Here is a 25,757-nt window from a genome sequence, read left to right as displayed (position 1 = left end):
CAAAGTAGGGGCAAAAACCATTGTTTTTTCAAAACATCTACTTTGAATTCAGTTTTCTAAAGATCCATACAACTCACAATGCATGATAAATTAGGGGCAACTATAGACGCTGAAGTCGTAGCCCTATGATGAAAACCTTTTTAAGATGATTGGAAATACGATCGAAAGTGGATCACGGAAAAATCCCTCGTTAGAAAGTCAATGTCAACCATTTTCCATTCAGAACCAAATTTTTAGAGTAACAAATAGAACTTTTGGATATCTTAGTGAGTCGTATTCCACGAGAGTTTCATAATGCACTTTTCCGGACTCAATTCGGAGGTCGAACGTAGAATCTGTGACTAGTTAAAGTTATCGGGTGAAATCTAGGACAAAATAGGAAATAAGCTTAGTTTAGGTCAGTTATAGCCTTAGGTCAATGTCCGTCTCGTCGTAACGAGTCCAATGGCATAAGCATCGTCAAAATCGGAGATCGATAAGATCATTTTTTACAGAAAAGAAATGCTTGGGCAGATAAGCGATGGAAAATTTCGTCAGTAATCCGTTGGTGTGGCTGGGCTCTTGATGCTGGCCGCTTGGCCGCGCGCAGGGCCCAGCATCAGGCCCAGCTCGCCCAGCAGCTTTGCTGCGTACTCCCAATAACCTAATTTATTAGGTTATCTCAAATTATAAAGGTGAAAAATACCTTTTAGCCCCTGGCTAATTCTAAATTTAACCCTGAACCCTAATTTAAGCCTATAAATAGCAGCTCTTTCACAGCTTTTAGGGGGACGAAAATAGAACGAAAATACGACAGCTTTTAGGGGGACGAAAATACACTGATAGATAGCCGAAATTCTACCAAACCACTCCGAATAAATTCTAGTTTATTGCGTTCATCACCCGTGTTCTAATATTTGTGATTTTTCCAATCATCCCACAACTTAGGTAAAGGTTTCTGAGGGACAAATCTTGTCTATCATTTAATATTTGGTACCGTAAAATATTAATTATTCATCTCTTTTTCTTATTCTATTTTTTATTGTTGATTTCTATTGTCAATAGGCTATCAAATATATTTTCTGTATATGTTTGATCTCTATATTGATTTAATTTAACCCTAAAGCAATGATTTACCAGTTAAATCATTTGTTTTGAACCTTTTTATTTATTTCAATCAACCTACTACTCTTTTTTATACTTTTATTTTTGAATCTGATATTAATAATATTACAAGTTAATATTATTGATTCTAATTGGTTCTTTTTTTTGTTCATAGCAATGATTTGGGATAAACGAATCAACTCGAGATAAATTTTATCTCACGATCGTTTAGGTACCAATAGTTATAATAAAACTTTCTTTTCTATTTATTTTTAATTTCTAACCCAATAACTTAATTTCTATTCTCTTTTAACTCATAATTTAATAACTTTATTTTTATTCATTTTAACTCCTAACCTAATAACTTTTTATTTTATTCGTTTTAATCCCTAATTTAGAACTTCTTGTTTTATTCATTTTAGTCACTAGTTTAGAACTTTATCTTTTATTCACTTTGGTCCTTAATTTAAAGAGGAACTAAAGTTATTAAATTATGAGTTAAAAGAGAATAGAAATTAAGTTATTGGGTTAGAAATTAAAAATAAATAGAAAAGAAAGTTTTATTATAACTATTGGTACCTAAACGATCGTGAGATAAAATTTATCTCGAGTTGATTCGTTTATCCCAAATTATTGCTATGAACAAAAAAAGAACCAATTAGAATCAATAATATTAACTTGTAATATTATTAATATCAGATTCAAAAATAAAAGTATAAAAAAGAGTAGGTTGATTGAAATAAATAAAAAGGCTCAGATTGATGCGATCAAGTAAGACTTTTTTCTGTTATTCAATTTAATCTTTTTAATTATAATAAATTAGTTTTGTGATGTTTTACTATATATAACCAGATACTCACTTGAGGACTCGAGACGAAGATCTGTGGTGTCTCACTGTGTAGCTCCTTTCACTTACCTCAAATTACATGTTTCACATTACTGTTTGCGTGTACTATATGATGAGATGGTGCATATGCACGAATTGAGTGTGGATGTGTTTCAGCAATGTGGATGTGTGTTGCCCATGACTCATGGTATTCCTTGTGCCTGTGAAATTAAAAAATATATTAATTCGAATACGTCGGTTAGTGTGGAGCGCATCCATTGTTTTTGGAGAACGCTTGCATTTGATGGTTTGAGTGACATACCGGTTACTGCTCCCGTATATGGTGATGGGTCCAAGGATCGCCAGTTTTTTTCACTCTCTTGTGGAAAAGGTTGGCAAATTAGATCCTGCAATGGTGCGTAGCATATCTATCTACATCCATGATCAAATTAACCCGGATCAAGATAGTTACAAAGAATCCGAGGTCAAAGACACAATTAGGGGTAGACCAAAGGGGAGTTCATCTACGAAGCGGAATTCGAGTGCATGGGAGTACAGTTAGGGTGCACATGGTCGTGCTCGGTCTTCTACTTCGAGGAGTAGTCATAGTCGAGGCTGAAGCTCATCATCCTCTATACATAACAAGGAGATGCCGGGTATATTTTATTTTCGTAATAAATAAGTTCATGTTAAAGTAAATATATTATCACTGACGAACTTCATATGTTCATATTTGCAGCCGGATTTGATGCGAATATCAGCGGATACCAACATTTATATAGGGTTCAGGGACTAATCGTACCATATATTACTGGATACCTAGATGTTGTATCAAATGGTAAGTGTGGATTTCATGTTTTATCCGACGCCATCACAAATAATTAGGAGGAGTGGAAGCTGTTGAGAGTGCTTATAGAAAATGAGGTGCGGCCCCACCGTGATCTGTATGAGTCAATGTTCTAGAATCGAGTAGATGATGCCCTCATGCATATTAGATGGACAGGAGCAAGGTGTGGTCAATCTCACTGGATGGTGAGTCTGAATGACTTATAGTTAGGATGTTGTACTATACTGCCAATGAGTTCGGACGATGGAAGACCGCCGAAGCGAGAGATTGTCATTTGTCATTTAGGGAGTTATGAACACTACATACGTCTTTATTTAAGACCTGGATTTCCAGTGTCTCCCATTGCCAACTATAGACGAAGCCTACATCGACAGGCTTTGACCCGCGGGAGGTCTGCCATGACTACTACGGTGCTGTTTGGACTCGAGGTCCAGTAGAGAAAATGACTAGCTCGGTAGGGCCGGTGTCGCAGAAAGAGTCTCCACTCGGATTTTAGGTCCGAGAATGTTACTGAGATTCCTTGCAGGAAGCAAGTAGGTTCGGGAAGTTAGATACGATTGGGGAAGGTTAATATCTCCTCAAAAGGAAATATTAAGCACCCCCAAAATCGCCTAGTTAACCCACCGGCCTCCTACTTAGCATTTCTAAATACAATCAGGTTATTAATAACTCTTTTAGGTATGTGTGATATGTGTGAGTTTTCACAAAGTTTGGAAAAAATTATTTTTTATATCATATTGCACATTTATACACAAAAATCAAATAAACAACACAATATTACAACCCAAAAGCAATGAAATAAGTACAAAATTAAATACAATTACATCTGGGCATTCCCGGGTCTTCAATCCGCACTAAAACAATATTCTGACATACTCATATCCACCAAAATAAAAGGTTAGAAAGATATAACATAGCTATATAATTAATTATGGTGTAAAAATGGACAAAGGACTAAATTGAATAAACTTAAAAAGTTTATTTAGGGACCTAATTGAAAAAAATTTATTGGATATAGCAAAGGTCGTCCTAAACAAGACCCTAACCGTTAAGATAAGCCATGTCGTATCCCATGGTCTCGCATGACCTAAAATAATTGATACGGCCTATCCTAAAGGCGAACTAAGGGCTAATCTTGTATGATGATTGATTTACCTCGCTTTGAGAGTTATGCATGCCGTCAGTTTCGCGCATCCCCCGTTGATGCAAAACGAACCAAAACCAAAAATCCTAGGAAAGGACATGAACCAATACGTGTATGGGAGGAATAAGGTTGGAAGGAGTAATGTTTTGATATGTGTTATATGTGCTATGACTAACTGTATGTTGGTTTTGTTTTCTTTTTCTTTCTTTATGTAAAAATAAAAAAAAGCACACACCACAAATCATGCATAAATCATACATCAATTTGTAGAACGCACAAATAGGTAGCTCCGACATTCAGCTTGTACATGCATTAAATCATCCAAATTCACAATGTCTAGAATGTCTCACTCATGCATCTCTTCCTTTTCCGTGTTTAGATCACAGTAATGGCCCAATCTAGTGATTTAGACCATAATCTTGAGAGCAAAGTGCAAAAGAGCTTAGTGAAGTGCCTCTTATCTGATGAGTTCAAGAATGCTCTTAACATCCAGACGGCTTCTGAGAATGATGTGACCGATGAAGCAGCTAGTCGAGTTGGGGAATCAAGGAAGGATGCTTAGAGCCCCAAAGGAACAGTAAGAGATCCTGACCTCCAAGAAGCAATTAAGCAAGTCCTCCCTGATATTCTTGCTTCCATTGAATTCAAGACTGAGATAAAAAAAAGTTGATCCGAGAGACCCTGAATGAGTCGCTGATTGTTGGGACCCCCAAAGCTGCTAGTGTGGAGCCTATTTTCCAGTTCATACCGTAGTCTGCCCCATCAACATTCACTCCACAAAGACTTGCCTCACATCTACCTACTTCTCAACAACATCAAGCTCCACCCAATTGGGGCAGTAGGTTTAATAAAGTTGTTCACCAGCCATCACACCCTCAGCCTATTAAAGTGAAAAGGAAATTCTCCATTTTTACTCAACCATTGTCTGAAGTGTTCGAGAGGCTATAAAGGCTTAATTTGCTCCATCCCTTGCCAGCTAGTGATGCTTTAGCCTCTGTTCGAGCTAAATGTATGGGATACTGCCATTTCCACCAACAACATGGTCATGAGACAAATGATTGTACTAGGTTGAAGAATGAGATTCAAGATCTTATTGATGCGAGGAAAATAAGTGACCCAGATTCTTTCTACATATGAATCCTCCAGCAATGCCTTGAACAAAGGAATCCCTAATGAACTAGAAGGAGCTGAAGAAGAAGTTCTCAAGATTGAGGATGCTAATGGAGTAGACGCACCTAAAGCTCCTTGAAGCAACATGAGAATGGAGGATTGCATTTTTAGTCTTTATCTTTTATCTTTGTTTTTGTTCAATAAGACATCATGAATTAATCTTTTGATTTCAATAAAATTACATTTTTTTTTGTGATATTGATAATTTTGTACATTCTCATCCACACCACATATCAGCATTTGACATTCGCTCATTTGAAACACTTCTATCATGGATGAAAGTCCCAAAAATATACTTGTTGCTCAGAACTTAACCACTGAAGAGAGAAAATTAATGGAGTGGATAAATAAATAAATCATGAGAAGGGTTTCCTTGGCCTTACAGTGATAAACCAGACCTAAATTCATCAAGCGAATAGTTCTAACCTACTTGCACACAAAGAAGGTCAACCAACAATTGACAGAGCTCAAAGAGGCGAGTAGTAAACTGAAATCATACTGGTCTCAGGCACTAAGATTTCTGTGAGAAGGTCACATCCAATTCCACGAGGGACACTATCACATGGGTACCCCATTCATATTGAAGCATACCGACCCATAAATGATAATTGACCCTATCCCATGAGCAACAATAGGGTCCAAATCCATGATGTGGTAATCCAAGACTACAAAGAAGGTGCCAAAAAAATTCAGAGGCAAAGTCTAGCAATAAGAAATGAAGATGAAGCCATCCAAAGCCATCTTGAAAAAAGATCCCGCAGAATTCGAATGAGGTTAAAAGCCAACACAATCAACTAAGTGGCTTCAAGGTGAAAAAAAACAATTAATAGTGCTTCACAAGTGGCGAATCAAGCCTTCAAGAAAAGCCCGCTTTAGTCAAGGAAGAAAATTTGGAGTCTATCAATCATATCCAACATAGAAATTTCAAGCCAGGATCAAGAGTGAAGACAAGAACGACCACAAGTTCAGGAAGCCGATCACCCTCATGAATCCAAGAAATCCTTCTCATAAAAAATGCAAAAAAATGAAAAATGAAAAAGAAATCCTAATAGGTTGAAAATCCGCAAAGGACGACCTATGCAACAATAAGGGACTTCCCAATGAGTGAAAATGGCATTCATTTGAAAATTCTGGGAACAAAAGTGAGGAAATAGAATAGCTGAAACGTGAAAACCTATAAAGGCGCACTTCAGTGACATTGGTTAGGAATCTGAGCAATAAACAATTCAATGTATATTTGCCAAGTGTTTTGTTTGAGTTGAACAGTTAGAAGCTGTATATATGATGAAATGTTTGAATCAATAGATATCTTACCTCAAGAGAATTTTTAAAAAAATAAAAAAAATCAAATAAATAAGATTTGAGTAAAAAAGACTACTCCTCCATCTCTATGCTCCCCGAAGCTTGGTCTCTCTGCTCCTCTGTTGTCCTCTCAAGAGCCGACTTTGACAGAAGCATCTTCTGTTTATAATCATCCAGAGTAGTGAACTCCGGTCCAAACTGAGGAATATATCGAGTTCTTCACTCCTCATCTGTATACACAGACCAATCAGCATAGTGAGTGACAATGGTTCACTCCCAACGGTGGTGTCCATAATATAAACGCAAATGAGGCCTCGCCTCAAGTTTTTCACGGGCATCCACCCAAACTCTGTTTAGCACTCAAGATATCTCCATCAAGGGGTACATCCATATGATCTGATCACCTGTCAGCCAGTTTAGAAGGTTTCTCCACTGGTCAAAAGACTGAGAACCAACTCACATTTGATGCTGAGTATGGGAATCAATAAAGAAATGGATATTGGGACCATGCACTTTAAATTATCCAAATTCTCTTGCATCTGTGAAAACAAGGAAAAAAATGTTGGATTGAAAACCTCAAAATAGGCAGTCCAGGCAAAAGGGGAGATAGAGAAAAAACTGTGAGATATTAAAACGCTTAATTGAAAACCCCTATGGGCAGTTCAGGCGAAAGGAGAGATAGAGAAGAAGAGAGAGATCCCGCTGAGTTGAAAACCCGAAAAGGGCGACTCAGGCAAAAATTATGGAAAAACGAACATATCAACACTTCTTGAAAAAAAGATATGAGCCTCATCAAGCGGAAACCTTGCCCCCATAGCTTCTCATGTCAGACTTATCTATCCTCATCATTTGCAGATAATATAAGCTCTCACAAACTGGTGCATATCGTCAAAACATCATTCATTGATCCTAAAGACGCCCCATCTCTCGAGTCTGGAAAAGAGAATCTATGAAATCATTTCATCTATTCATGCGTAATCTTCACACATGTACCAATGTATCGACACAGAGTAAAATGCACGTGTAGCACACACATTCATTCACACACACATCCTTCCATGTATACATGCATACATTAGGCTACATACGCATCACTACACATTTGTCATTTGATTCAATGTCGACTCTATGAGAAAATGGGCATCTTGCTTTATTGCAGGGAATACCTGAAACTCCAGGGATCGTCACCAAAAAAATATCTTCTAAAGCAAGAGAATCCAACGACATTGAATGAGAAAATTTAGTCCTAAGCAAAACAACAGAATTGTCAACAGACTGAAATTTTTTCTCAATAGCGGCCGGAAGAAAAAGTCAGCCCATGAGAAGAATTTCAATGAACCCAACAAGGCCAGATGGCTCCTGAAGGGAGAGTGGGGTTTTGTCTTCTATAGATCAGATGGATTCCGAAGGAAAAGTTGGGTCACAGGAAAAAATTATCGTCAATTATTCAGCAAAGCCAGATGGCTCCCGAAGGGAGAGTGGGGTTTTGTAGCTCATAAGTGGATTATTTGACAAGAGTGATCAGCTTTTGGGTTAGGTCGTTGAAGAGACCTATAATCTGAGATCGCTGAAGAAATCAACCACAACAGGTTGTTGAAGAGCCCTACAATCCATGATCGCTCAAGAGATCCACAACTACAGGTCATTGAAGAGACCTATAATCTAGGATCGTTGAAGAGATCCATAACTACAGGTCGTTGAATAGACCTACAATATGGGATCGTTAAAGAGATCCATAACTATAGGTCGTTGAAGAGACCTATAATTTGGGATCGTTGAAGAGATCCACAATTGCAGGTCGTTGAAGAGACCTACAATCCAAGATCGCTTAAGATATCCACAACTACAGATCATTGAAGAGACCTACAATCTGAGATCACTGAAGAGATCAACCACAACCGGTCGTTGAAGAGACCAACAATCCATGATCGTTGAAGAGATCCACAACCACAGGTCGTTGAAGAGACCTAAAATCTGAGATCACTGAAGAGATCAACCATAACAGGTCGTTGAAGAGATCTACAATCCAGGATCGCTTAAGAGATCCACAACTCCAGGTCGTTGAAGAGACCTACAATCTAGGATCGCTTAAGAGATCCACAACTACATGTCATTGAAGAGACCTACAATCTGAGATCGCTGAAGAGATCAACCACAATAGGTCATTGAAGAGACCTAAAATCAAGGATCGCTTGAGAGATCCACAACTACATGTCATTGAAGAGACCTATAATCTAGGATCATTGAAGAGATCCACAATTACATATCGTTAAAAAGACCTACAATATGGGATCGTTGAAGAGATCCACAACTACAGGTCGTTGAAGAGACCTACAATTTGAGATCGCTGAAGAGATCAACCACAACCGGTCATTGAAAAGACCAACAATCCAAGATCATTGAAGAGATCCACAACCACAGGTCGTTGAAGAGACCTACAATCTGAGATCGCTAAAGAGATCAACCATAACAGGTCGTTGAAGAGACCTACAATCCAGGATCGCTTAAGAGATCCACAACTCCAGGTCGTTGAAGAGACCTACAATCCAGGATCGTTGAAGAGATCCACAAGTACAGGTCGTTGAAGAGACCTACAACCTGAGATCGCTGAAGAGATCAACCACAACAGGTCGTTGAAGAGACCTACAATTCAGGATAGCACAAGAGATCCACAACCATGGGTCGTTGAAGAGACCTACAAATCAGAGATCGTTCAAGAGATCCACAACAACAGGTCGTTGAACAGACCTACAATCTGAGATCGCTGAAGAGATCAATAATCAGATGTCCATTTGCTCCCAGTCGTTTAAGAGACTGGATCAATGAATCAATCATGACATTCTCCAACTACAGATGAGTATTTACTTTATCATACTTTGTTCTATTATGCGCACTTTCTTTCTACCTCTTCAAAGTAGGGGCAAAAACCATTGTTTTTTCAAAACATCTACTTTGAATTCAGTTTTCTAAAGATCCATACAACTCACAATGCATGATAAATTAGGGGCAACTATAGACGCTGAAGTCGTAGCCCTATGATGAAAACCTTTTTAAGATGATTGGAAATACGATCGAAAGTGGATCACGGAAAAATCCCTCGTTAGAAAGTCAATGTCAACCATTTTCCATTCAGAACCAAATTTTTAGAGTAACAAATAGAACTTTTGGATATCTTAGTGAGTCGTATTCCACGAGAGTTTCATAATGCACTTTTCCGGACTCAATTCGGAGGTCGAACGTAGAATCTGTGACTAGTTAAAGTTATCGGGTGAAATCTAGGACAAAATAGGAAATAAGCTTAGTTTAGGTCAGTTATAGCCTTAGGTCAATGTCCGTCTCGTCGTAACGAGTCCAATGGCATAAGCATCGTCAAAATCGGAGATCGATAAGATCATTTTTTACAGAAAAGAAATGCTTGGGCAGATAAGCGATGGAAAATTTCGTCAGTAATCCGTTGGTGTGGCTGGGCTCTTGATGCTGGCCGCTTGGCCGCGCGCAGGGCCCAGCATCAGGCCCAGCTCGCCCAGCAGCTTTGCTGCGTACTCCCAATAACCTAATTTATTAGGTTATCTCAAATTATAAAGGTGAAAAATACCTTTTAGCCCCTGGCTAATTCTAAATTTAACCCTGAACCCTAATTTAAGCCTATAAATAGCAGCTCTTTCACAGCTTTTAGGGGGACGAAAATAGAACGAAAATACGACAGCTTTTAGGGGGACGAAAATACACTGATAGATAGCCGAAATTCTACCAAACCACTCCGAATAAATTCTAGTTTATTGCGTTCATCACCCGTGTTCTAATATTTGTGATTTTTCCAATCATCCCACAACTTAGGTAAAGGTTTCTGAGGGACAAATCTTGTCTATCATTTAATATTTGGTACCGTAAAATATTAATTATTCATCTCTTTTTCTTATTCTATTTTTTATTGTTGATTTCTATTGTCAATAGGCTATCAAATATATTTTCTGTATATGTTTGATCTCTATATTGATTTAATTTAACCCTAAAGCAATGATTTACCAGTTAAATCATTTGTTTTGAACCTTTTTATTTATTTCAATCAACCTACTACTCTTTTTTATACTTTTATTTTTGAATCTGATATTAATAATATTACAAGTTAATATTATTGATTCTAATTGGTTCTTTTTTTTGTTCATAGCAATGATTTGGGATAAACGAATCAACTCGAGATAAATTTTATCTCACGATCGTTTAGGTACCAATAGTTATAATAAAACTTTCTTTTCTATTTATTTTTAATTTCTAACCCAATAACTTAATTTCTATTCTCTTTTAACTCATAATTTAATAACTTTATTTTTATTCATTTTAACTCCTAACCTAATAACTTTTTATTTTATTCGTTTTAATCCCTAATTTAGAACTTCTTGTTTTATTCATTTTAGTCACTAGTTTAGAACTTTATCTTTTATTCACTTTGGTCCTTAATTTAAAGAGGAACTAAAGTTATTAAATTATGAGTTAAAAGAGAATAGAAATTAAGTTATTGGGTTAGAAATTAAAAATAAATAGAAAAGAAAGTTTTATTATAACTATTGGTACCTAAACGATCGTGAGATAAAATTTATCTCGAGTTGATTCGTTTATCCCAAATTATTGCTATGAACAAAAAAAGAACCAATTAGAATCAATAATATTAACTTGTAATATTATTAATATCAGATTCAAAAATAAAAGTATAAAAAAGAGTAGGTTGATTGAAATAAATAAAAAGGCTCAAAACAAATGATTTAACTGGCAACTCATTGCTTTAGGGTTAAATTAAATCAATTTAGAGATCAAATATATACAGAAAATATATTTGATAGCCTATTGACAACAGAAATCAACAATAAAAAATAGAATAAGAAAAAGGGATGAATAATTAATATTTTACAGTACCAAATATTAAATGATAGACAAAATTTATCCCTCAGAAACTTTTACATAGGTTGTGGGATGATTGGAAAAATCACAAATATTGGAACACCGGTGATGAACGCAATAAACTAGAATTTATTCGGAGTGGTTTAGTAGAATTTCAGCTATCTATCAGTGTATTTTCGTCCCCCTAAAAGCTGTGAAAGAGCTGTTATTTATAGGCTTAAATTAGGGTTCAGGGTTAAATTTGAATTAGGCAAGGGCTAAAATGTATTTTTACCTTTATAATTTGAGATAACCTAATAAATTAGGTTATTGGGAGTACGCAGCAAAGCTGCCAGGCGAGGTGGGCCTGATGCTGGGTCCCGCGCGTGGCCCACCGGCCAGCAGTAAGAGTCCAACTGCACCAACGGATTACCGACTCCTTCGATAATATGTCCAAGCATTTCTTTTCTATAAAAGTGATCTTATCGATCTCCGATTTTGACGATGCTTATGCCATTGGACTCGTTTCGACGAGACGGACATTTTTGTGTCGACCTATGGCTAAAACTGACCCGAACTAAGCTTATTTCCTAATTTATCCTAGATTTTACCCGAAAACTTCAACTAGTCACAGATTCTATGTTCGACCTCCGAATTGAGTCCGCAAAAGTGCGTTATGAAACTCTCAGAGAATACGACTCACTAAGATATCCGGGTAAATTACATACGTGGTGTACAACCTTTACCCGTAATCACACTTTGGTGTACAACTAAAATTTTATCACAGTAAACTGTACAACGTTCCAGTGACCTCCCACTAAAGTGTACAGTCGGTAAAAATGACCGGTCAACGCAAGTCAACCATGACACGTCATCAATTTGAGCACTTTAAAAAGTCAAAAATTTACACTCTATTATGAAATTACTAAAATATCTCCATCTCTTTCCTTGAATTCCTCTCTCACACTCTTTTCCTCTCTCACTAAATCCTATCTGATTATGATATTAGCAACGCGGAATCCTTCGCCGGTTCCTTCTTCTCTCGCCTCACCATGGGTCCTATATATGATCTTGAATCCTCTCCATTTTTATTCATTTTCGCTGAAGATTGTAATATTTTTCACTATCTTCTTCTCTATTTTTTGAAGATACTGATCTATTTGCACTATTCCTTGAATCCTGCTGTTGGTGTTTCTAATGGTGTTAAGAATTGTATTACGGGAAAGTTTGATCAGAGATCTGTTAAAGAATGTTCTTCTTCCGATGCACTTCCTGTTGATTGTAGCAAGTTCAAATGTGGTGGTGGGAGCTCCGGCGGCGGCGACGGAGGTGGTGGTTCGCCTAAGAGAAGACCTCCGCGTTCGAGAACGCCAGGTTTTAGGCCTTCATTATCTCCACCACCACCGACTTTCAAGACTTCACCGTCTACTAGATCATATCCTCCACCACCGACTCCAGCGAAATCTTTCCATCCTCCTCCTTCACTGCCACCGCCATCCAAGAAAGTATCCCCTGTAACACATTTGCCACCTCCATAGTCACCACCGATGGCGGAGAAGTCACCGGCTCCTCCACCACATGAACATTCCCACTCCTATTCTCCACGGTGGCTTTGAATGGATTACAGTCTAACAGCGCTGAAGGTGTTGTGCATACAACTGAAAGACGTCCGACAAACCCCTTCACAAAACGCATTAAACCTCGGCGGCATTCTCTTCCAGCACGCCTGGATACAAGTTCTATCTATCTCATTAACCTTTCTCACCCCCTTTCTCTTCTACGATTTTCTCCCTTAATCCTGTAATTTTCGCAGGGCATTATAGTCTCCAACGACGGTGACGGCGATTTCATTCTCAATGACGGCACCGTTGTAATCCAGTGGAAAAGGTTTCACCAAGCACACATCAAGCTCCTCCGCTGCCGCGTGTTGAAAGTTTTAGAGAGAGAATAGTTAGAGAGAGAAGGATAGGGTGGATAATATTTTTTTTAATTTAGAAGGGATAAGGGTATTTTAGTAATTTTATATTAGGGGTGTGAATTTTTGGATTTTAAAGTGGTCAAAATGTTGATGTGTCAACATTGACTTGTATTGACCGGTCATTTTTACCGGTTGTACACTTTAGTGGGAGGTCACTGGAACGTTATACAATTTAGTGTGACAAAATTTTGGTTGTACACCAAAGTGTGATTATGGGTAAAAGTTGTACACCATGTATGTAATTTACCCTAAGATATCCAAAAGTTCTATTTGTTACTCTAAGAATTTGGTTTTGAATGGAAAATGGTTGACTTTGACTTTCTAACGAGGGATTTTTCCATGATCCACTTTCAATCGTATTTCCAATCATCTTAAAAAGGTTTTCATCATAGGGCTACGACTTCAGTGTCTACACCAGCCAATGGCATAGATTTCGTGATCCGAGTGTTCGTCACTTGGACAGTATTTATGCTGACAGTAGAGCGGGTTGGACTAGATTACATTGATGTATACGAATTTATATGTTTTAATTGATAATATTTATTCATGAACTTATATTATTGTTATAAGTTTTAATTAAAATTATATGGTATTTACATGTTTTAATTAAAATTGTGCAGTGTTATAGGTTTAATTGAATAACGAGCTATTTTTTTTCCTCCCGACACCTAGACATGTGGCTATCACGCTCCACCGTGTGGTGGGCGTGATAGCTACACGCCCGCGTGTCGGGAGGGTAAAAAAATAGCCTTTTTCCATCCCCAACCTTTGAAAGGGCATTTTCATCCTTTCACGGGGCTAGATGTGGGAATTGGTGGCTGGATATAACAACACCATTTTTTTATTATCCCAATATTAATTTTGTAAACTTATTGTTAACAGGTTATTATAGTCACCCATAATAAATATAGGCTTAATACATCATTTGTCCCCTAAACTTGTCCAAAAAGCTTGATTGGCCTTCTGAACTTTCAAAGTGTTTCAATATCGCCCTAAATTTGCATAAAATAATATTCAGTTAGCTCCTTAAATTTGCGCAAAATGCAATCAATTGATCACTCGGTCATAAAAAAAAATAAGTTAAATGCGGAAGACGTATTCCATGCATCTTAGAATGTTATTACATAATTCAAAAATAGATTAAAAATGAAGTTATTGCTTGCTTAACTAAACAACTTGTCTTCTCTAATATTAGAACCATATACCCCAATTTTGATCGTTTTACTTTTTTTAAGACTCGTGCAATACATCTTCCGTATTTAACTTACTTTTTTTGCAATCGAGTGATCAATTGATTACATTTTGCGCAAGTTTAAGCGGCTATTGGAACATTTTGAAAGTTCAGGGTGCCAATAAAGCTTTTTTTATAAGTTTAGGAGGCAAATGATGTATTAAGCCATAAATATACACATTTTTAAAATAGTATCTATAGAGGGATCATACCCATTGGGAAATTATGTATATATATATATATAGGTTTAAGACTTTAGCATTAACAAAAATTCATATTTTCTTATAAGTTGTAAGAATGCTTTCTCTAAATACTACAAGTTGTAAAATTTCTTCAAAGCAGGTTTTATAACTTTTTCAGTTTTTTAGAAAATAGTATTTACTAAAAACTGGTTTTAATTTTTTCTAACTTTTAAAGAAAGCAAGTTTGTATTTTAACACATACTATTTTTAGTTTTTCCATTTTCCTTTACTTTTAAGGAAATCAACATGTTATTTTTAGTTTAGAAAACTATTTTTAATGTCACGATCCATCTCACGGACCGTGACCGGCGCTAGGGAACGGGTAAGCTGAAGCTACCGGAACCCGTAGCAATCATTAATATAATATAAAATCAACCTTACCAATAGTCTTAACATAATTTAATATTAAAACCTTCAAAAATAAACACACACATAATCCTCAAACTGGTACTGCGATCTAGAATATAAATTTTTAACATAATTTATTAAATAGTCATACATAGTAAGATAAGATGTGATGTCCGAAGAAAGAAATTAGGCTGCAACAGACTTCTAGTCACCTGAAAAATTAAGGAGTCAAACCTCCCATAGTGAATTAATTATATGCAATGCATGAGTAATTTAACATTTATGTCACAAATAATAATAATAATAATAATAATAATAATAATATATAATATAAATGATCACACAATATGCTTTTCATAAAATTATCTTATAAATAAATAGATAGGTGGTTTAATACGTGTGTTGGACCCTAAACCTCAATACACAATCTAATAATCCACCAATAATCACCATTTCACTCATATCCAATAACTGGGGGACCGAGAATAACTCAACCGACCACACGCCCAGTTAGCTGGAGGACCGAGAATAACTCAACCGATTTCGTACCCAGGCTCACTTAAATCCAAAATCCACATACCATATAGCCCGAGAGTATCTCAACCGAGCTTATCCATATATCACAACATTCACAATATTAGTATCATCAATATCCAATAACCTGATAGTATCTGTGCGCACAAGGTCCTAATGCCGCTCACCAGGAAGCATGTCCATAACACGTATTTATCCACAAATAATTACGTATAAATTATTATAAACAATAAGACACTTTTATAAGTAAAAATAATACTTTACTTGAAATATCATGAAATCATTTATTATGAATGCAAATGCTAAATTAAAAATGCATAATATATAATTAACTCACAAATTGCTCATAACCGACTGTCCTAATTTTCAGGTACTACTGCTCCTCCTACCAGTTGAGTATCTAAAAGAGATAGTATTATTTTTTAGAATTTATATATGTTTAGGGAAATATTAAAATTTATTTTGTCTCGTTTTACAGACTGTCTACCGAAAATTCGGCAGAGTCTCCCCTATAAAACGAATATCCTCCTAGTAATAACTAGGGTCAACCCTGCAATAAAATACACTTCTATATTAAAAAATATTCAAAGTCCAAACCGAGACTCCATAGACTACAATTTATCAACCCGGTTGGACATCAATCGTCCGACAGTTCCATAACTATCAGTAATTCCAATACTTTACTTTTAAAATTACTCATCATTAAACAACATATAAACATATATACGTATAATCATTTTTCATAATATCTATATCAATCAAATTAACTAATCAATAATCTTAAAAGCATAATTAATTAATTAATTAATTAATTATGCTTAGTCCAATCTCCCTTCAACCTTTATTTTTAAAATTATATAGTCTGAATTTTTTATTTAAATGAGGATCCAAAAATTAATTTTAACCCAACTTAATTATTTTCCTTAATTTCACCCAACTATATACTTTCGTAATTTATAGAGACTAAACGGTAAGAAATTTGACCAAGGTCCAAGAATTAATGTTGCTCCAAATAGTATTTAGAACATTATGAAATTAACCAAGTAATTTTTCTGTACTTATTTCGTATGTCACCGGAAAATATCACTGGTGTTCGGGATCCGCCTATCGGGAAAATTAAAGTTTATTGTTTTGAGAAATTAATTATACCAATTTGTTCCTTATGATTCCAAGAGTTTAGAATCAGTCTCAAAACACTCAAAATTGACCGGAAAATTAAACTTTGGTTAGATTTCTTACTTTTTCGGTGTAGCTCCGATTACACCTCAAAACTCCTTGCATGCATCCATCAAAATCTAGCGTATCCATAGGTAAATTGAGCCCCTGAATCCATTTTTGGTGTTAGAATTACAAAATAATGAACATAGAACCGATAAATAGAGAGAATAGCAAAAGTGATGAATTTTCTCTCTCTAAACGATTTTTAAAAACTCAAAATCTCACTATAAAACTTACATGCACTTGTAGCTGGAGTTGAGAGCTTCGTTTCGGTATAAAGAACTGCAAAAACGGTGAAGAAATGAGTAAGAATGAGGTATATGAAGACTGATGAATGGAAATGTGTTTTCAATGGAGGAATGAAGATGATCTGCGAATTTGCAGATTTTAATTTACCAACAATTGGCCAAATTTCCATATTGGTCCCTATATTTATAATATCTTTTAAAAAAAATTCCAAAAGTAATTATATTTTAACATTAACTCCTTCTAACTAATCATTTTAGCAATTAGTGTAAATATATATAATTTGGAGTATTACATTTAAGTTCTGAAAAACTATAATTAACTGAATTTTAGGTATACTTGTTTTGCCTTCTTAATATATAAATAGATGCAAATTTAGGTGGAAAATAGCAAATAATAAAAATCATTTTACAACTTTTCAAGTAAAATAAAGGGGTAAATTACATCCATGGCCACTGAACTTTACCAATTTTAATATTGTGGTCACTAAACTTTACACTTTTTAATTCCGGTAGCTACTCAACTTTAACCAAATCCTCAAAATGACCGTTAACGATCTCAAAATTAAAATATTCAAGAATTAAAGTTGTTCAGAACGACATTTACCATGAAACCACATTTATTATTTTCCAAAATCATATTTTTTGAAGCTCTCTCTAAAATTTCACTCTCTATCCTAAATAAACAACACCTAAATGACCTTAAAACGAAAATTTTAAAGAATTAAAGTTCCTTAGAATATCACTAACTCTTCGATTTTTTTTTTTTTTCAGATCGTCAGTGGTTGTTTTGAGACGTTGAGTGACCACCGGTGTTAAAAAATGTAAAGTTCAGTGGTCATACTGTTAAGAGTTGAACTTCAGTAGCGACAATGTTAAATAGATAAAATTCAGTAGCCATTGGTGCAATTTACCATAAAATAAAGTGAACCAAAATTGGAAGGTAGGAGAAAATGCAAGAGAAAAATGGGACAACACCGAACAAAATGAGCCACCGAACCATCTTCTTCTCTGCTTTCTAGTCAGCTCAATTTCCAACCTTATTTTATGCTTAAACATTTCTTTTATAAGCTTCCTCATTAAATTATTCCAATTCCATAATTTAATTTTATTAAATATTATTCTAGATCTTATAGTAAGCAAATTGGGAGATTAGTATACCACTAATTTCAATTTTATGGTTTAATGTAAAACTGGATTATAAACTAAGTCGATTACATATATAAACTTATCAATTTTAGCTTTTAACATCCTTATTTGTTAATTAGCGAGTAAACATGCTACATGCATATTAGATCGGAACAAATCAATAAGTAAAGGTATCGTATTGTACATATCATCAATTAAAACTTCCTTTTAATTACACATGTTCATTTTTGTACTGCGGTGCCACTAATAATTTCTTGGAAATAAGTTGAAATTGACAAACTCATTTACTTAATACTAATAGGTTACATATTTATGTAATTATATATTAAGTAGAAAAACAAACAAAAAAACAACAACTCAAAAATGAGCATATTCATAAGAAAAGTCATTCAAAATCTACATATGGGCCTAATTAACCCATCTACTAGCCCACAGATAGACTCAACCCAAGCAGTTCCATTGGACATATATATATATATTAACACACTTGTGCACAGAAACATCAGCCCAAGCCATTAATTTACAAAATGGTTCTCCATCCATCCATCTAGTCCAATCCAACAAACACTGAAGAAGAACTCATTGGACAGATTGTTGTTGAAAGAACTCGTGTTCATCCTCCTTCATAACTCACTTCACTCACTTCTTCAGAAAATTCCACAGCTAAAATGAGAATTCATCCCTATATTTGGATCATATTCCCAACGTCCCTTTTTCGAGTCTCTGGAATAATCATCAGACTCACTGCAAGAGGTTGGAGATTGTTGGAATCCTTGTACCATTTCTGTGAACATTGCCTGTAACTCCTCCATGCTATACCTCTTCTTCTGTATAACAAATTCAATCAGAAGGATGAGCTTGCCAAAGTATACAAATTTATTAGGAGAAACATAAAATAGATAAAAATTATTACCTGTCTCCTTTCCTGGGCTATAAGAGACATCATCTCCTGCACAAAGTCTGAATATCCCTAAAACAATCAAATCAAAGACGAGTTAATTATGAATGAGAATAAGAGAATAACACTTAAAAAAGAAGAAGCAAGGAATAAAATGAAATCTGTGTAACTGACCTCATCTTCTCCTTCTTCATACAATTCCATATCGTACAATGTTCTTTTCTTCTGATCTGATAATACTGAATAAGCCTGTTGAATTTGTTGGAATTTGCTTTTGGCGTCACTCAAAACATGAGAGGGACTTCTAGTCCACCTATCAGGATGCCATTTCTGCAATTAAATGCAATTAGATCATGCAAATCCAAAATGGAATGCATATGATCCAGGAAAGTAAGAGTTAAGTTGAGATACCATAGCTAGCCTGTGATAAGCTTGTTTGATATCATGAGCAGAAGAATCTGAAGTGACTTCAAGAACACTGTAATAAGAAAGCTCACCAACCATCTTTCTCAAAACAAACACTTACAGTGGAGATTGTTGTGGAAGAAAGCAATAGATGTATCATGTATATAAAGAAAAAGAACAGCGGTTGGATTAGATTGGATAGCAGAGATATTTTGTTAATAAAATGAATAATTCAATTAAAAGATAGAATATCTGAAAAGAAAGAGATGAGTATCTCGGGATGAACAGGCTAGAAAGTTCTGGTAACTAGAACAAGAAGAGATATTTCCAAGACAAGAGAGAGAAGAGACTTCCAGTGTTTTTACATGTGTCTGGAAGCCCTACCCTATCTATGATGACTATCCCTGTGTTAGATTCTTCAACTAATTCAATTAGTATTATTATTATTTTGATAAAGAGAACCTTTTATTTAAACATGGGATAAAGCCTAAGTGATGTTAATTAAAAGGAAGTTTAATTTAACAATTTTGTCCATCAGAGGAAGGTTAATTGGTGAGTTGGTGTTGGACTTGTGGATGTGGATGCTGGATGATCTGGTCACCCATAATCAGAATCTCAAACTAAACTAAACTTAATTATGTTTTTCCTATGATTTTTAATGGTTGTAGAACAATTAAGATTTCTTAAAAATCTATAAGTATCAGTTTTATCGATAAATAGGAGAAAATTTGAATATGATGAGATTATTTAATTATCAACATCCAACTTCTCAAACATCTGAAATATTAAATCAAGGCACATTTTGGTAATGTTATTTGGAATTATCTTAACAACTCTGAAATATTACATTATATCAAGGCATTACGAAGGATAAACATAACAGTAAATTAAAGTTGTAATATAAGCTTAATGAATGAATGAATAAAGTAATGTATATTGGGCTGAATTTACTCTATTTATAATGTGATTAGACCGTAAAAAATGGTTAAGAGTTGATGAGCGGGATGTGATACGTGTCACATGTTGGAAAGTGAACATGAGCTCATATATCGGGGCCTCGTATTCTACAAGCCTAATAATTCACATATCGGGCGTGATTGTTGTAACAGATGGATCATTCACTCGATTTTTTGAGATTTTTCGAATCGAGATCTCTAATAGGCAGTTATATTGTCAAGTGTGGTTATGGAGGCACCACGGGTTCACTTTCCTTGGGTGGTTGTTCGGATCTCTTAGCGAGTTTATATTCGCCTGATATCATTCTTTATTTTCATAACAGTTTAGAACTCATTTTTACGGTATCTTTTCCATAAAAAATATCATTTTTTACTTGTTTCTAAATTAAATTTTAATTTATAAAAATTATAAAAAAATTATAACTAAAAATATAAAAACGTTATAATTTTTAAGAAATTAGTCTTGAACTTATATAAAACTAAATATGTCTACTCTTTTTATGATATAAACTTTTAATTTTTTAGACATCACACCAAAATGACGAAGTTTTACGGGCTGAAAGCTAATGCTTTTTTTGCCTCAGCCATGACACACTCGACTTTGGAAAATTACAAACCGCTTGGCTAAAATTAGCCCCTAGGTATGGATTCATGGCTCCATCACTGGTTAAGAAGAAACTTCGAGTATGCTACATTTCTATGTTGGATCAGATCGCGGACGTGCTTATTAAGCTATTATCTAAGTACCGGCTTCTTTTGCTACGCAACAAGTTAATGATTCACTCACATTTAAATTGTATTTAAATATTTGTTATTGTTACAACTCTATCTTGTACTCGTTTATTGAAAGTATCTGTCAAGGAACTAATTAAATTAATTAAATTAAAATGTTAAGTTGATAATTAAGGCATGATAACATCTTTTATATTAATATTTGACATTCAAACTCAATTTAGTTAAGGTTAAACACTTTTAAATCTAACAAGTAATAATATAACAAAATGAAATATATACACACATTAGAAATATCATTTGCATATAAAAGTCAACTTTACATTAAATACAAAAAACGTCAAATTCTTGCTTTGCGAATCAAAAAGAAAGAGAAAAAAGAAAGCAATATTAGAATTAAAAATAGTGATATGAAGGGTTAAACGTTTCAAGTCGTTTAAGTTAGATATTTAGAATTCGAACTATGATATACTTAGAAAATTTGAATTGAGAGATGATCCATCTAAATATTTGAGGAGTCTCGAACCGAAAAATCAGACAAATTTTAAAAAAATATGGGTTGGATTGAATACGTACGTTGGTTTGATAGAATGAAAAGGGTGTTGAGTTCTATGCAAATCCCCGTCAAAGGAGCAGTCTCTTCAGCTTATACCTTACCTTCATTGTCTGTCCTTCCTTATTTTTATATATTTTTTCATCTTTTAGTTTACTTTTAAAATCTAAATTAAAACACGTGAAATTGTGTAGAGCTCAATCAATTATTATTGATTGTATTGATAACAACAATATAGCTCTAAAATTAGAGTTAAGAAAAAATTTAAGATTATAAAGGGGTTTATATAAGGATTCACGTATTCTATTTATAAGGATTCTAATAACGATAGTAAAAATCAAATTTAAATAGAAGTATCATAAGAGGCAAATATTTTAATGTTCTATTTTTAGATTGGAATTTTAGTTAGATAGTTAAACTCATCTGGTATCTTAACCACATAGAAAACGGATTGTTGGTATACAAATCCACAATTGAATTGCATAACCAATGAGTTATATAGCTTTTATAGTCATGTTTAAAAGATATAGCTTTTATAGTAAACATTTGTCTCCAAGTATTAAATATCAAACCGAACAGACCAGCTATTTTATCTTCAATATATAGAATGGTGCATATAATGTATCTTCTTTTTCCTTTTTAATAATTTATTGGTACGAGATCTATAACGTTACAGATAATAAAACGTTGGGAGAAATATTTTTATTTTTATTTTTTGAAAAATTTGTTCAATTGGCTGACACCCTTATTTCTGAATCTTCGAGCAACTTATTTTAGGGTGAAATGTTTTCTTGATTAGGGAAAAAAATAAAGTTAAAGAAAGAGTATTCCATGAGTTAAGGGAGAACAGATAATGAAAGAAATGTTAATATGCTGAAAGACTGATCTCTTGACAAGAAAAGCATGGATCTCACTCACCCGCCTCTATGCTTTTATTTGCTTTCTATTTTTCACATTTCTCAACCTGTTAATGAATAGACATAAAACAAAAATAAAATACTATGAATTAATTTATGTGTCAAACCAGTATGTAGGATACTAAAAAAAAGAAGAAGAAGTACCTCTACATATACAGATGGAACTTTGAGCTCTAAACCATCCTTTTACTGTTATTTTTATGTTAACTTTGAGATGTATATATATGCAAAAGAAAAGGGGTCTTGGATGTTCATATTATTGTTGTAGAGATATACAAGAGTGATGGTTTTGACTTGCTGTTTAATATGCTTATCTCCTTAATTAACTATCAACTTTTTTATGTGTTTGAGAGAGATGTTTTCCTATCGATCAAAACACTTACATAATGATGATGTTAGTTTTTACTAGTACAAAAAAGTAATTACATAAACCATGTTTTCCTAATGTCTTAGCTCCTTATAGATTCAATCTTTCATGGCCTAAAGACGCATTCTCTGTTCCAATAATAAACTTGTTTCAATCAAAATGAAACAATCACACTGTTTTCACTACACAAAATATGTCCTTATATAACGATTTGTTTACACAAACGTAATTCGCCACTAATAATAACTTAACCATGGCTAATTTTACCTTACGTAATTGTTTTTAATTTTTTCATGACAATTTTTAAGAGCGTTTCCATTGATTTAATATTTCATTACTGTTAGATATATTTTTATGATGATAAACAAAACAGTGCGAACCTATATTTTCGAAAGGAAAATTTAGTAGAATGAATTTGGAGAGAAAAAAAATTATCTTAACGAAATAATAATAATTGGTGACAAATTTATCGTGATAACTTAATTCAAATGAATGATAATAAATTAGATTTTATCATTTATTATTGTTTTGTGATATTATTGTGACAATGTATATATTGTCGTCTCTATAATATATATAGAGAAATTTTAACAATTTTAAAAAAGTATTTTTTTTTTGAAGTTTTTTTTTTAAATCAAAGAAATATTTTTATATATGGCGATTTATTTTTTTTCATTGAGGTACATAATATAATAATAACGATTGTAATAAAATTGGACAAATGGTACTAAATACATGTTGTAATTTATTGTTAATTGTTTGTAACCATGTCTATACATTTATCTATTTGAATATGTGTCTCACAATAAGGTAATTCCTCATAAAATAATTCTAGTTCCTGAATTTTTTGTGGTTATAGAATATAGGACCATTTTTTATGTTAACTCTTAATCCTCATAACATAATTTGAAGTAATGACTAATTAAATTGTATAATATATTTTGATTATTATTATTATGGCATCATCAATATATCTTCAGGGAAAAACATGAAAACTTTGGTGAGGTCTTCAAGGTGTGCCTTATTTATTCACTTTCTTGCGATTTTTTGAACTTCGTGCTCCAATCCGTGAGTTCGTTCAGTTAATTTCACTCATTGTTCTATAAAGAAAGGGTTGTTTTCTTAAGTAATATGCTCTTTTACTATTTATGTTGATCAAAGCCGCAATGAGGTTTCCTACCCCTTCCTGGTCCATGGCTTTCATGCTTAATAATAAGCATCTTCTTTGTCCTAACAAAATTCACCATTTGTCGTAAATGGAATTGGTATGTTTATATTGGCTATATGAAAGCATTGAACTCATACTTTTTAATTACTTCTACTATCACCCTTATCAATTTTATGAGATTCACATCACCTCTTTTTGGGCTTTTAGTCATCGCATCAGAGCATATCAAGATGATGAAGTTCCTCCAAAAGACTTAGAAGAGATTCTGTTTTTTTCTATAAACTGACCCATAAACACCTCTTAACTCTTCTACTATGAAATTATGTAATAAAGTAAGATAAGTGTCATCCCAAGGCCCTTACACACCATTGAGGAGTTAGATTTTGTTAACCGTTTACCACTTACTACCGTTTGAGTTCTTAGGATGAAGGTCCAGATCAGCCGAATTAATTTTATTTTTTGGAGCCCCTTTCAAGTATATTTTGGTTGTTGGTTTTTAATTTCTCATTTTTCTCCCTTTCACATGGATCATAATCATGCAAGTTCATTTTGCATTTATGAACCAACAGATAGAGCCACAGTCCAAAAAGCTAGTTGTTTCTCCCCTTATTGGTCATCCTTATAGTTCTCCACCCTCCAAGAGCGGTCGATCATCTATTGTGGACACATTTATTGTTCCACTTGCACCCATTTGGAAAGTGGCGGAGCTAGGACTCATATCTCGGGGGGCCTCCACTGTAGGTAGAAATTTTTATTTTCAAGAATCTGATTCCTACTGAAAATGTGTATTTATATACAAAAGTTGTTCTGAATTTTTTTCGGTATGTTCATTTTTCACTAGCAATAGAGAGCTAAAATCTAAAAATACCTAAATTAATAGGATTCTATTTGCTTTTTTTTTATCACATTTGCTTATAATAGGATTCTTAGTGATAACTTGAGGAATCTTCTTTGGCCGGAATATCTTCCCTGTGAGGTGTCGCTGGGATCGACGGGAGACACTCTGATGCCAAAGTCAGTATAGAATGGAGAGAATAATAAGAATAATCTCAAAAGTGCTCTAGAGTTAGCAAGTGTACATTTGATCCCAGGATGTGGGGGTATTTATATAGGTTTATGTAACCTATATTGATCATAGTGAAGATGAAAGGTTGTATCTTCATTGTTCATTTAGTGCCTTTTAATTGCTAAGTAACTGTCTTTAGAAGAAGTTTATTCAGTTACTTCATTAAGCTCTATCATAACTGATATAAGCCATAATGGCGGACCAAAGATCTTGTGCAGATCTTAGTTCATCTGTCTTATCGTATCGTGTGTTTGGTGATCTGGACATATCCACTTTTCGTATCCCAATATGGTAACACGTGGCTAGTTATAATGTTAGTGACCGCTTTTCTTTTTATATTATTATCATATTACTCCTTGAATAGCATTTCAGATGTTATTAGAAGCCCCCCTAAAAAGTCGAGAAACCCCTTAGGGTAGTTTTCCTTCTTAACGTGTAAAGAACATTTATTGCACTGTCAGACGTGCTTCCCCATACCAACCAGAAACAGCCACGTATGATGG

At 34.2% G+C, this 25,757-nt stretch overlaps 1 protein-coding gene across 1 annotated transcript; it reads right to left on the bottom strand.

Annotated features, from left to right (window-relative positions):
* Positions 1-18,463: 18,463 nt before the first annotated feature.
* On the bottom strand, positions 18,464-19,809 carry LOC136209463 (uncharacterized). The gene is made up of 4 exons (XM_066000931.1): positions 19,502-19,809; positions 19,265-19,420; positions 19,106-19,162; positions 18,464-19,019 (listed from the first exon to the last, which is right to left on the bottom strand). Exons 1-4 carry the CDS (start codon positions 19,592-19,594, stop codon positions 18,840-18,842), a joined length of 486 nt encoding a protein of 161 aa, XP_065857003.1. The 5' UTR covers positions 19,595-19,809; the 3' UTR covers positions 18,464-18,839.
* Between the last annotated feature and the right edge of the window lie 5,948 nt (positions 19,810-25,757).

The sequence above is a fragment of the Euphorbia lathyris genome, chromosome 10 (genome assembly GCF_963576675.1).
Source record: "Euphorbia lathyris chromosome 10, ddEupLath1.1, whole genome shotgun sequence".
In the NCBI taxonomy this organism is placed as follows: domain Eukaryota; kingdom Viridiplantae; phylum Streptophyta; class Magnoliopsida; order Malpighiales; family Euphorbiaceae; genus Euphorbia; species Euphorbia lathyris.
Note: the sequence above shows the minus strand (reverse complement) of the source record. Positions and strands in the feature narration are given on the sequence as shown.

Coding starts and splice junctions, on each gene's coding strand:
- LOC136209463 (XM_066000931.1), bottom strand. CDS start 19,594: ATGGTTGGTGAGCTTTCTTATTACAGTGTTCTTGAAGTCACTTCAGAT. Junction 19,421..19,501: donor CTTATCACAGGCTAGCTATG/GTATCTCAACTT, acceptor ATTTAATTGCAG/AAATGGCATCCTGATAGGTG. Junction 19,163..19,264: donor ATGAAGAAGGAGAAGATGAG/GTCAGTTACACA, acceptor TGATTGTTTTAG/GGATATTCAGACTTTGTGCA.